We start from the raw sequence: 13745 nt of genomic DNA, 5'->3' as shown, positions 1-13745 counted from the left end.
TATTTACTTCCTCTATATATTTTATTTACTATGTTATTAGTAAAGTTCCCTATATTTCCTTGAGATGGCACAAACTGCACTAAATGAAATCACTGACCCACAAAGAAAATACTAGGGGCCTAGAATATAACTTCTTATGAATTCCTGGAAGAAAGGATTACTTTCAAATGTATCAGTACAGAATAACACTCCAAGCCTTGATGCTCTTTCACATAGAAGTTTTGATTTGAAACTGTTTTAGACATTTTGAACTGATCATCTTTGAGTGACTTGCCTGGTGTCAATTTTGTAATTCATTTGAACAACAAAAACAGAGGAAGGAGATGAAAAGATGTGGGATTGTTAGACGAAAAGGATGCCTAGAAAACAAAATTTTTTTTGTAACATTTAGGTTATTTTCATGCTGATAAAGTGAAACATTATTTTCCTATATTTAAAAAATAACACTTTCACCACACAGTGGTGCTATAGTTCTGGTATATTTGCATGCAATTTTATATATAACCTTCTTTATTAAAAGGATTCTATTTTTCAAAGTTTTTTTTTGTCAGTCATACATACAATTAGGTTGACATTACTCATATCAGTTACATCAAGTTTAACTTTCTTACATGAGAGACAATTGCAATTTGATAAATTTGTGAACAGGAAGTATTAGTTTCCTTCTTTCCTCTTCCTAAACAGATAAGCTAAAAGAACAGCTACATAAAAGAGGTGTCCGTATTTTGACTGCAATGGGAAAATACTTTCAACAACTGGACAAGGAAAGAAATGGACTTTTAGATAAAGCAGATTTTAAGCAAGCTCTAAAAGTCTTTCACTTAGAAATGTCTGAAAAGGTATGCATACAGATACTTCACTGCATGAATGATTTATTATTCTTAGGTGCTATTCTTCACTTCTCTACTGAAATTTTAGTAGTTCATTTGTCTCCTTCTTCTTTATGCCCTGTTATTAGTATTAAGCCACTAGGTAATAAGCCCTGTTGATTTTTTAAAATTTTAACATTCATTCCTCTACCATATATATAAGTGGGGTTTCCCCCCGCCCAAATGTATATACACTTTAACAGCTGATAACTCAGTTTTCACTCCTTCTCAGGTTTAACTGATTTGAAATAATGGGTGAAGCTAGACTAAGCTTTGAACAAAGAAAATTTATCCTAAAGTGTCTCTAGACTTTTTTTATGGGGATACATAAAATATAAAGTTTACGGTACAAAACTGGCAATAGTCGATGAATTGAGGGTACATAAATACTTAACATTATGATTCTTAATATTTGGGATTCCATTGCTTTGAGTCATCAGCAGTGCCTGGACCAGAACAGTCATCACTTTGAAAACAGGCATTGACCGAAAAGAAAATTATTCATTTCTGTAGATTCTTTTAAATTTTAAAAATGAAGTGTATGTTAATAAACACTGACTTTCTAATAACTCAAAGTGTGTATACATTTTGGGGGGACACCTTGTATATTAAGAACATATTAACTAGCCATTATCCAAAGCTCTGAAAAGATATGCTCTCTCCTCAAAGGTCTTCATAATAAAAGGATAGAAAGATATAAATGATTACAAAATGATATGTGTTAAGTAGAACATGCTTTCAGAACACATGGGATAAATTTCCAATCAGGTTATAGGGAAGGAGAGGGAAGATCATAGAAGGATTCCGGGAGGAGGACATATCCCAGCTGAATTTTAAACATGAGGAATTAAGCAGACAAGAGCGGAGGGGTGTGGATCAGACAATGGATCATGCACAGAAAGGAGAAGCACATGTGAAGACATGGATGGGAGAGGGAGTGTGGCCTGTCCAGGAATTACAAATTGTTCATGCCCTCAGTCCCCACCCCAAGAGCCTTTGCACATACTGTTCCCTCTGCTGTGGAGTAATCTTCCTCTAGACCAGTGGTTCTCAACCTTCCTAATGCCGCGACCCTTTAGTACAGTTCCTCATGTTGTGGTGACCCCCAATTTCATTGTTACAAATTGAACATAATTAAAGCATAGTGATTAGTCACAAAAACAATATGTAATTATATATGTGTTTTCTGATGGTCTTAGGCGACCCTGTGAAAGGGTCGTTCGACCCCCAAAGGGATCGTGACCCACAGGTTGAGAACCGCTGCTCTAGACCTTTGCATGCTAGATTTTCTCATCATTCAGGCCACAGTTTTCTCTACAGAGAGTACGGCCCTGGCACTTCTGTCTATAGGAGCACCCATCTGGTTCCTGGATACCTGGTCTTCTCTCTACCATTTCCCCATTTTCTTTTCGTTATGCTACTTTTTAAGTATTGTCTGTCTGTGCCTGCAAATGGAAAGTAAACCCCATTAGGGCAGAGGCCAGGGCACTTCTTATTTCCTGTTCTATTTCTTTATTTAATTTTAGTGATATTAGAGAGGGGAGAGAGAGAGAGAAAAAAAAAGAGAGAGAGAGAGAGAGAGAGAGAGATCTCGACCATGGACTGGTTGCCTCCTGTATGCGAGCCCAACCAGGGGCAGGAGTCCCAACAGGGAGCAGGGAGTGAACTCACAACCCAGGTGCACGCCTTGACCAGGAATCGAACCCGAGACCCTTGGGTGCATGAGATGACACTCTAACCACTGCACAACCAGCCAGGGCAACCTTGGTGTCTTTATCCACGATTACATAGGTAATAAATAACGGAGATAAAACTGGAACCCAGATAATTCAGTCGAGTCTAGTACTCTTTCTTTATATATGTGTATATATATATTTTACTTCAGAGAAGAAGGGAGAGAGATAGAGGGATAGAGAACATCAATGAAGAGAGATAATCATTGATCGGCTGCCTCCTACATGCCCCCCACTGAGGACCAAGCCCCTAAACTAGGTATGTGCCCTGACCAGGAATTGAACCATGACCTCCTTCCTGGTTTATAAGGTCGAAGTCCAACCACTGAGCCACACTGGATAGGCAGTCTAGTACTCTTTCTGCATCACCACAATAGTTCCCTTTTTGGTTGATTTGTTAAATTTTTATGATTAGATTCAGGAATAAAAACAAAAAATTATACAAGGCACCTAACAGAGAGAGAAAATTTTATGAGAATATGAGTAAACTTCCCCTTTTTCTCTTATATTTTAAACATTTCCTGTCCTCTCCTCCTCGTTTAAACATTTTCTTGCCTGCCCTCCCCCCCGCCCCCCCCCCCCATCACTGGAGATTGGCCATGCAATGATAAGCAGAATTAAGTGGCTATCAAATAAGAATATAAACAGAAGCATGGACATATAGAACAGACTGACAGCTCTCAGGGGGAGGTGGGGACTAGATGAATGAAGGTGAAGGGATTAGGCAAAGGACATATATGCATCACCCATAGGCACAGACAACAGCGTGGAGATGGCAGAGGGAAGGGGTTGTGGTGGAAGTGGGCACGGGGGATATCTAAAATACTGTAAGATAAAAATAAAGTTAAAAAATCTTAATATTAGAATAACATATAAATACTTAACATATAGAAAATAACCTTTTCTTTTAAAACTTGCTTTACTAACCACTTTTCTATTGTTTATTTCCAGTTTATAATTATTACTAGAGGCTCGATGCATGAAATTTGTGCAAGGGGCTCGGCTCTCACAGCCCCGGCTTAGTTCGGAAGGTTGTCCCCAGAAGAACATCCAGTCTAATTAGCATATTATGCTTTCATTAGTATAGATAATAAATGTTGCAATACATATCTTTGTGCAGCCATCTTTGCACAAATAAGTAAATATATATATGAATCACCTAGAAAAGAAATTGGTATGCACCGTAAATAGCTTAATTTCTATAGAGATACTATCATTGAATAAACCTCAGTTTTCTTCAACTAATTATCATTTTTCATTCTGTACCATATCTTGAAAAAAGAAGGGGGTTATATAAATTTGTTGCCACTTTTGGTAACTTATTCAAGTTTTGAAAATTATTCATTTTAAGCCTCCAGCATTGTCTTTTAAATCTAGTAATTCCATGAGTTGGGTTAGCAAATTCATTTTTTCCTATCCATATTAGTTATGAGTTCACACTTAAAAGCTCATTTTACAGACCCTTAAAGTCTGTATCATGTATAGGTCATTAAGGCAGACAAAAAAATGTATGGGTTGCTGAGATTTAGTTTTTCTTACTACAGTTTTATTTGAAAAATTAGGAGGAAGTAGAAGAGAATATTTTTTGAGGACCTGTTATTACTGGAAAGGGGACCTGGCCCGAGCGAGTCTGCCTCAGGGCCAGCAGATAGCGTGTGGGTTCTTCACTCCGTGCAGGAAAGATTTTACAACACAAGTCCAGGTGATTTTGAGAGTACACTTACTACAGCTGGGGGCAGTGAACCAAGGAAGAGCCTAGGATAGAAGAAGCAGCGGGAGACTAGGCAGGGCTCACTGGGGAGTCAGAGGAAAGGGGCCTTGGAGACAGGCTCAGGGGGTTGGCCCTGGATGAGCTGGTGCTGCTCTGCCCATTGCTCCCCTGGTTGCAAGTCTCCTCGGGACCCTTCGAATTCAGGAGATGCACATCTGAGAGGGAAGAAGCGGCGGGGGGCGGGGGGGGGGAGCAAAGGCGAGGGCATGCTCCCAGGAGAGGGGGTATTCTGGGCCCTTTGTTTTGAGGTTTTTTAAAGGCTGGGCATTTAGGTGAGATCTCAGCAGATTATTCATCAGCTTTTCCAGGCGTGTCCTTTCAGAGTCATGGTCTCTACTGATTGGTCAGGGCCAGGGGGTCGTTAGTCATCGCAGCTGGTCCTGGCATCACTCGCTTGGATTTGCGGCTTTTCTGGGACTGGAGCTGAAATACCATTATTTCTAGGGAGAGGTCAGAGGGTCTAAATCACATGCCCAGCCATACGCCAGGGGAGGAAAGGCCACCCTGGGGGCGAGATCTAGCACTAGTTTTGCTCATTGCTAGGCACCTGGGTTTCCTACCCTTGGAGACCTTCTGTGTCTGGCTGTAAATTGCTGGGCCAGTTTGTTCAGCTATCTGTCTCAGTTTCCCCGGCCTACTTGCCAAGCAATTTTCTTAACTTCTTACTATCCTGCTTCACTATTATTTGTCAATCACCTTGTCAGATGTTTTGTTTACATTCTCATTTAAAGCTAGCAACTGAAACCTGAATTTAAGAAAATCTCATGGCGTGATCTCTTTGTTATTAGGAACTCTGGAAATAGAATATTCTATTAAATAGTGCATTTATCAAAGCAATAAGTGGCAATGGTAAAATGAACAAACTAGCATAAGAGATTTACTCAGAATAACACCTTATGCTGTAAATTGTGGAATCATATTAGAATCATTCAAATATTATGCTTTATACTTTCAAGCCTAAAGACTAGGAGAAATACAATTACTGGTTCTATTGCTATTGGAGGCATTCCAGAACCTGAAGTGATTTTTTAATTGTCACAGATATAATATGTAAAAATAATTAAATGTCCAAAGCCAAGTAAACAATGAGCACTTTTATTTTTGTATGGAAAGAAAATGAATTTAAAATGACAATTTGTTTCTTATTGTCACTCCTAAATGATTATTAAATTTACAGAACTGTTCACCACAGAGTTTCTTTAAATAGCTTTCTGAGTGCCTTTGAATGGATTTGGATATAATTTTTTTTTGGGGGGGGGGGGAGATTTTCTTAAGTCCTCTACCTTGTTTAAGACTATAAAAGATGTAACAAAATACTATTATCTTATGGTCATGTACAACTTTAAGGTGTAAGAGTCATTGGTCTCTGTGTATTATTTCTAGGATTTTGAGTCTTCATGGCTAATTCTGAATGACAATGGCAATGGCAAGGTTGACTATGGAGAATTCAGACGTGCCATTATTGGTGAAATGAATGAATACAGAAAATCATTTGTTCGAAAGGTAACTAAGTAATCTTTTAAATAGTTACTTTTAAAAAATATGTTTTTATTGATTTCAGTTAGAGCAGTGGTTCTCAACCTTCCTAATGCCGCAACCCTTTAATAAAGTTCCTCATGTTGTGGTGACCCCCAACCATAAAATTATTTTTGTTGCTACTTCATAACTGTAATTTTGCTACTGTTATGAATCGTAATGTAAATATCTGATATGCAGGATGTATTTTCTTTGTTACAAATTGAACATAATTAAAGCATAGTGATTAATCACAAAAACAGTATGTAATTATATATGTGTTTTCCGATGGTCTTAGGCAACCCCTGTGAAAGGGTCGTTTGACCCCCAAAGGGGTCACGACCCATAGGTTGAGAACCGCTGAGTTAGAGGAAGGGGAGGGAGAGATATAGAAACATTGATGAGAGAGAAACATTGATTGGCTGCCTCCTGCAAAGCTCCTAGTGGGGATTGAGCCCGCAACCGGGGCATATGCCCTGACCACGAATCAAATCGGTGACCTCCTAGTACAGTGGTCGGCAAACTGCAGCTGGTGAGCCACATGCGGCTCAGTGGCCCCTTGAGTGTGGCTCTTCCACAAAATACCACGTGCGGGCGCGCATGTACAATGCGATTGAAACACTGTGGCCCATGCGCAGAAGTCGGTATTTTGTGGAAGAGCCACACTCAAGGGGCTAAAGAGCCACATGTGGCTCACGAGCTGCAGTTTGCCCACCACTGTAGTGCATTGGATAATGCTCAGCCAACTGAACCACACATGCTGGGCTTTAAATAGTTGCTTTAGTAGATTGTTAGGTTCCTTATTGTAAGACTTGAGTGAATTACCACTGAAAAGGTTCTAAATCCCTTTATCTGCAATGTATCTTGATTTCAATAAAACACAAACACATACAAATACAACTCTCCCAGGATAAATCTAAATAATTTATGCATATATTTTAGGAAAATAATATAAAAGGAAAATGAAATATGAATCAAATTTTGGTTCACAAATTACTAGTTCCATAAACACTGCTGTCTCCATAAACTACTAGCTATGTGACTACTGGTAATACTTGAGTGCAGGTTACCTATCTCGACCCCAAGAAAGAAGATACTACCAAGAAGGGCTCCTGGTGGCTAACTGGTCTCAAATTTATAAATAGAGCCTAACAGCCCTGTCTAAACAGGGCCCTCACACAGACCCGCACTGTGTTCCTGCTGTATGAGCCAGCCCTTATAGAGGAGTTCCTGAAATAGTGTTTCAGCCAATAGGACTGAGACTTCCCCTGTTCAATTGGAACTGTGCAGCTATATCCTCATTAGCATTTTATTGACCAATCAGATCAGCTCACTGACCAATCAGGGCAGTGTTTTTTGGACCAGCCAAACTTCAAGGATTTGGAGTTCTCTATTGCATGAGGATAGACTAATTAAGGTCCAGGGGCCGGGACTTCTCTATAAGTCAGCTTTCCTCTGGCTCAGGGAGTACACCAGTGGTGGCGAACCTATGACACGCGTGTCAGAGGTGACATGCGAACTCATTTTTTCGGTTGATTTTTCTTTGTTAAATTGCATTTAAATATATAAAATAAATATCAAAAATATAAGTCTTTGTTTTACTATGGTTTCAAATATCAAAAAATTTCTATATGTGACACGGCACCAGAGTTAAGTTAGGGTTTTTCAAAATGCTGACAAGCCGAGCTCAAAAGGTTCGCCATCACTGGAGTACACTTTCCCTTTCTGTTGAAGACTAAAGGCTGTTTTCCTGAGCTGGAGCTGAAACACTGAAGATATCTCCTCAGATCAGAATGAAGCAGAGCTCAGAGCGGAGCAGAGCAGGCAGACCGGACAGGAGCAGAGCTTTGTGAGAGGGGCCTCACCCAAGGGCCACCTCTCTGAAGACCATCTTGCAGCCATGCTGTTTCACACTTGAGCTGTTTGCACTGGATAAAGTTTCCTTTCTCACTGTACCCCAAATTGGGGATTCCCATTGACAGTGAAATGGTGCCAACAATCATCAGTTGGCACCTTATATCTTGCTCCAATGCCATTTTTTCTTGCATTCATGATGCTTCCTTCATATACCAGTTTAGATTTTTAAATTGTCTTGTTTAAAGCTTATAAATAACTACTGAAGAATAATCAATAAGGTTTGCATGTCTAATGATTTCGTAGAAAAAAATAACATTTCTCTTATTATTTAGGCTTTTATGAAACTAGATTTCAACAAAACTGGCAGTGTGCCTATCATAGACATAAGAAAATGTTACTGTGCAAAGAAGCACCCTCAAGTAATTTCAGGTAATTATTATGAGGTAAAATCCATTAGATTTCTAAAATGTTAGTTAATGAAAGTAATATCTTCAAGTAATATTAGTTTATAATGTAGACCTGAGGCCATTAGGGGAGGAATAAATCATTATGTTTTAAACTAGAAAAGTGAGAGCTCTTTGACCTTCATTTAAAAATTCTCAGGTCTATTGTCTACTTATTTTTTCTTCGATGTTTATAATCAAGATTGAACTTTTATTTTCTATTCAGCTAGTGAGGAATTTGAGTTAAAAATAACAGGATAGATATAGAGAATAGATAATTACATGTGCAAATTCTCTGAATTAGTTTCACTGAATGTGCTTATACTTGAAGATTTAAGGCAGAATGAGGGAATGTCTTTCTCTAAGGGTAGAGCTACACATATAATGAAGATATAATGAAAATTTGAAGATATAGAGAACATCTCAAAGTAATTCTAGAGACTCATTACCCTACTATATTTCTTCTGACTTTATATAATAAAAATTCACTTATAAATACATAATTGATTTATAAGTGAATTTTTATTATATAGAAAGCATTTGGCCACTTTACATTGCATTTTTCTTTAAAGAGGTAGCAATTGCTATTATTTAATCTTTAAAGCCTAAGCGATTGTTACGACCAAACGACCAGAATGACCAGAACAACAGGCCGGTAGCTATGAAGCGCACTGACCCAGACCTTGCTGCTAGGGCCCTGACAGCACTGAATCTGGTTCACCCGCACCACAGACCCAGGCAGGAGGGAGGAAGAAGCCCGATTCCTTATGGAATCAGCCGTTGGTTAGCTTGCTGCTGGGGCCAACCTCTCGCAGTACCTCCTGCCAGCTGGACAGGCCAAGGGACCACATCTGTGCACAAATTCATCCACTGGGCTTCTTATATGTACATATATTCCAGTCCTTACATTATAGAGTTTCATAGTTTATATGTACTATAAGTATCTAATAATTTTTGAAGTTTTTTCATGAATGGTTCACTAAACATATTGCTGTGTAGTTTGCTATCTTATTCAACAATTAGAGGCCCAGTGCACAAATTCATGCACTGGGAGGTAGGGGGTCCCTCAGCCTGGATTGCGAGAGGGCACAGGCTAGGCCGAGGGACCCCACTGGTGCACAATCAGGCCGGGGATGGACTCGGGAAGTTAGCCAGCTGGGTAGGGGCTGCTGGAGGGCTCCAGGGCGTGTCTGGCCCATCTCGCTCAGTCCCAATCGGCTGGACCCCAGAAGCAAGCTAACCTGCCAGTCGGAGTGTCTGCCCCCTGGTTGTAAGTGCATGTCATAGCGAGCAGTTGAGTGGCCTTAGCATATCATTAGCACATTACGCTTTGATTGATTGAATGGCTGACCAGATGACCAGACACTTAGCATATTAAGCTTTTATTATATAGGATATGTTTTAGAGCTATTTCTAAGTTAATCCATGTTGAGCTATCTTATTTTTATCTGCTGCATGTTATTCTTTTAAAAAGTCAATATATTATAATTGAGTGCAGGTTACCTATTTCTTAGCAAAAAATAATGTGAAAACTTATCTACCTGGCTAGTCTTCTCTTGGAAGACTTTTAATTTCTACCTATTATGTGCAACCAACAAACTAATGAGTTTGTTTATTTGGCCTATTTTCTTGGGGTAATATCAAGACCTAGAATATCAACATTTCAAGTTTTAATTGATACTTGCAAAATGCTTTGTAAGACAGCTATACCAGATTATACTGCCATTAGTTGGAGATTTTATTTTACCTCAGATTTTTGCCAATCTAATAGTCTATATTTTTTAAATTTGCATTTCCCTGATTATTTGGGAGATTAAACACATTTTTGTATGTATATTGATCATTCATAATTTATATTTAATGAATAATCTCTAATTCATAATTTTGATTATGTACTGATAAATACTATAGAAGGCTATTGTTCTAGAATTTTCCTTTTTTAATATTAAAAAGATACACTGTAATTACTTTGGTTTATTTCTGTTATTAACCCTTGCAAATAGTTTATTTATTACTTTTAATTGTGAAGTGAAAAAACCCCCACAGAATTTGTATGAAGATTAAAGTGAATAATCACCACTGGCTTCCCAATTTTTAATAATATATTTCAGGTCAAAATAACTTAATTTGCTTATCAATGACTAAATGAACTACAGTTGCTGAAAGAGAATTTCTAATATTATTTAGTTACATGTAGTATATATGTTTTTCTCTTAAAACCCATGCCATCCCCTGCCTTTTTTCCTTTAAATTGTCATACTAAAGATAAGAACAAGATAGTTTACATTTTTCAAAATTAAGTGCTTTCAACACCATGTGTTTTTCTCTTTGTCTTCTCCCCTCTAATAATCTTAATTAAACTGCTTAAGTAGCTCTAGTTTATTTTATTTTATGTGTTGGTGAATTCTTGGTGAGGGTTTTGTTTTGTTGTTGGATAAACCTTTGTTAGTTTAAGTAATTAGATACCTTGTTTTTGCATTCACATTGAGGGAGATAAGCTAGTAAACCAAACAACCTTAAAAAGAGGAAAATCTGTTACTGTTTTAAAAAAACAAACTTTTTTGTTAAATCTATCATTACAAATTATAATTTATTCACATGCCCATCTTTAGGATGTATATTGTTGATAATTTAATTTCAAATTAAGGATTTTAGATCAGACAATTTAATTTAATTACAGAAAATATTTTCTTTTTAGTTTAAATAATTTATTTAAACTAAAAGTATTTTCAGCTTTAATAGAAATGGAATTTATCAAGTGTTTTTTATGCACTAGTATTAGAAATCTGATGCTGTTTATTAAAATACTAAGAGAAGCAGAAGAAAGGTTACAAATGATAGGAGGTGGGTATTTCCTGGGTGGGGATACAACGGAGGTATACAGTGCTTCAATATTTGAAACAAATTTAAATAAAAATGTTTTTCTTAGAAAAAAAATAGTGTGAAAACTTATCTGTTAAAAATATGGATGGTAATCAAAGAGAGAAATCTCTTCTGCCAACATGTATATATTTTTATATACATTAGATCTTGATTATCCTTGACTAACATTCAATCACAAATTTACTATATTGTTTTATATTACCATCTCTGTATGGCACAATTATTCAGTCCTTGTTTATTCAACCTGTTTTTTAAAAAAATAATCACTGTTCTTTATTTCTTATACATGTTTTTAAAAGACACTAAGCATTTTGCTATTCAAAGCAGATTTTATTCTTTTACTGTGAATGAACTGTTATCTAAGTCCATTATAGAACCTCCAGTACTTGAAAAACATCCAACTTTGACCATAATTTTGCCTGTCCTATTAGACAAACAATTAAGGCAGCATTCTTATTTAAGTTTGTTATTTTAAATGAGACTTAAAATGATTTATACCAACTATCCTTAAATAAAACAATACATTTTAAAAAATAAAATGTTTTATAGAGTCACAGAGATTTTTTCTAACCCTTTTCTGCCTTTACATATGGGCTTCTGTTTATTTTCTTTGTGTATTATCTGACCATCTATAGCTTCCTTTCATCTCTTAATCCTTCTTTTTTTTAATTAAAAAATTAATGAATGTCTTTTTTCCTGCTGTACTTTCAGATCCTGAGAGTAGATCAGTGCCAGGAGGGTAGGGAGTGAAGGGGTGGCACCTACATTGGGTGACCAGTGGAAGCTCCCCAAGAAAATGGTATTTAAGCTGAGATCAATCTCCCTCTCTGACCATAATATGATCAAAGTTACTTATTTAAATAGCTTATTGTTCTCTTTCTGAATTAAAAAAAAATCAAATGAATTTTCAGAAGGATAAATCAGATATTTTATGTTCTCTTTTTAAATAATAAACTAAAGAATTACAATTTTTTAAACATATATGATTCTCAATAGCATCTTCTTATAGGATAAAGTCAATCTTATTTAATATAACCCCATGGAAATAGCCTACTTAATGTCAGAGATTAAAATATAATGATTTAATCAAGTGTAAGGTCTTCCACAAACATTTCCAATGGCCTTTGAATCTTGTGTTTGCAGCAATGCTTTTCTAGCTGCAGTCATGAGTAACTGATTCACAAAATAACTAATACCTGAATGGGACATGCCTTTTACACATGACATCACTGTGTTAACAGCATGTAAATCTTTGAAATGATTTGAAATGATTTGAAATGATTCCTTAATGAGCATTAAGCAGAGTCCTTTAAAACATTAAGAAATACAAGAATGCAACAGTTGTAGCTGCTGTTTTGCCTATACATATAGGATGCACCTTATCAGAAGTTTAAAAGATGCCTCCAATGTGTGTTAAAGTCATTACCATTAAATTCTAGTTCATGCAAGAAAATTTTTAAATAAATTACGGGGTAGTTTGCCATGAGATTTCAAATTGCTAAAAAGGTTTTACAAGGCGATTAAGTATTTCTTTACCATCAATGGTCATTTTCCTGTACTTTTATGGAGATTGTTACATCATCAATACTATTTTGCAGGCCATTCCACAGAGGAAGAAATCAAATTATCTTTTCTGGATACGTTAAAAGAAGCCTGCAGCAAGTCTGATGAAGTCTCATATGGTGAATTTGAAGATTACTATGAAGGTCTAAGTATAGGAGTAGTAGATGATGAAGATTTTGTTACTATTTTACGTACTCCATGGGGGATTTAGTTTTTCGAAGTTAGTCCTAAGCATTTTAAAGGAGAGATGAATTCAATGTGAAGTATGATCAAACACTGCAATATAATTTTCTAAAGCTCTATTCTTTTTTTCCCCTTTTTTTCTCAAAAGAATTGAGTCTAGAGAGAGAAATATTCAGAAAGACAGATATAGGGGTATGTGTATGTTCAGGTACAAGTATGATTGTTCACTTGTCTCTAAGTTTAAAAAAGACCCTGCTTGAATATATTTCAGAGGTCTTTTTTTTATTAGACTTCAGAGGAAAGTAACATCTGTATCAAACTATATGAGATCATCTATGTAGTAACCAAGTTTCTTGTCCAATTTTTTCCCTATTCATTTCCCAAAATAAAATTGCTACTCTTTTCAATTTGATAAATGGGAATTGGACCCCAAACTTATGAGACTGAAATAGTTCAAACATATGAAAATGTTAAAGGAATGAAAGGATATGCAAGAGAAATTTTCCATGCAGTGTGATTATGGATGTTTTCTGTAACATCAATATTTTGAATGATAGAGGCTTAGCCCTAAAATGCTTATTTAAACACAGACTTGTGAATTCCTGTCTTCCACATTGTGTGTTGTTGTTTCTCAATAGAACACAATGTAATTATTTAGTAACCAGTTCTATTCATCTTTTTATTTTATTTTTAACTGCAGACCTTATAACCTGCACAGAATTATTATTTAGCTAGAAACAATACAAAATGGGAGACAGGATGTTTTCTTAGATTACTGAATAAACATCTCAGAAAGGGCATTGTCACATACATGGACTGAGGGATAATTTGATAATTCTTAACCAAAATGTAAAAAGATATTTTGTGTCCTAAGATGATTATAAATTATTCTAAACATCTTTTTGCTGTTGTTGTTGTTATATAAACA

At 36.3% G+C, this 13745-nt stretch overlaps 1 protein-coding gene across 5 annotated transcripts in view; it reads left to right on the top strand.

Annotated features, from left to right (window-relative positions):
* Window positions 1-13478, top strand: part of CAPS2 (calcyphosine 2) — a 50370-nt gene extending 36892 nt beyond the window's left edge. For all 5 annotated transcript variants that reach the window (XM_014531695.1, XM_014531694.1, XM_014531696.1 and 2 more), the window contains 4 exons: window positions 685-839; window positions 5757-5876; window positions 8078-8174; window positions 12670-13478. In XM_014531695.1, the coding sequence (XP_014387181.1) occupies window positions 685-839; window positions 5757-5876; window positions 8078-8174; window positions 12670-12845 (548 nt within the window). In that variant the 3' untranslated portion in view covers window positions 12846-13478. The remainder of the gene's footprint in view (window positions 1-684; window positions 840-5756; window positions 5877-8077; window positions 8175-12669) is intronic.
* The last annotated feature ends 267 nt before the right edge of the window (window positions 13479-13745 follow it).

The sequence above is a fragment of the Myotis brandtii genome, unplaced genomic scaffold, assembly GCF_000412655.1.
Source record: "Myotis brandtii unplaced genomic scaffold, ASM41265v1 scaffold82, whole genome shotgun sequence".
Taxonomy (NCBI): Eukaryota; Metazoa; Chordata; class Mammalia; order Chiroptera; family Vespertilionidae; genus Myotis; species Myotis brandtii.
The sequence above is the reverse complement of the archived record's forward strand: the minus strand, read 5'-3'. Positions and strand labels throughout refer to the sequence as shown.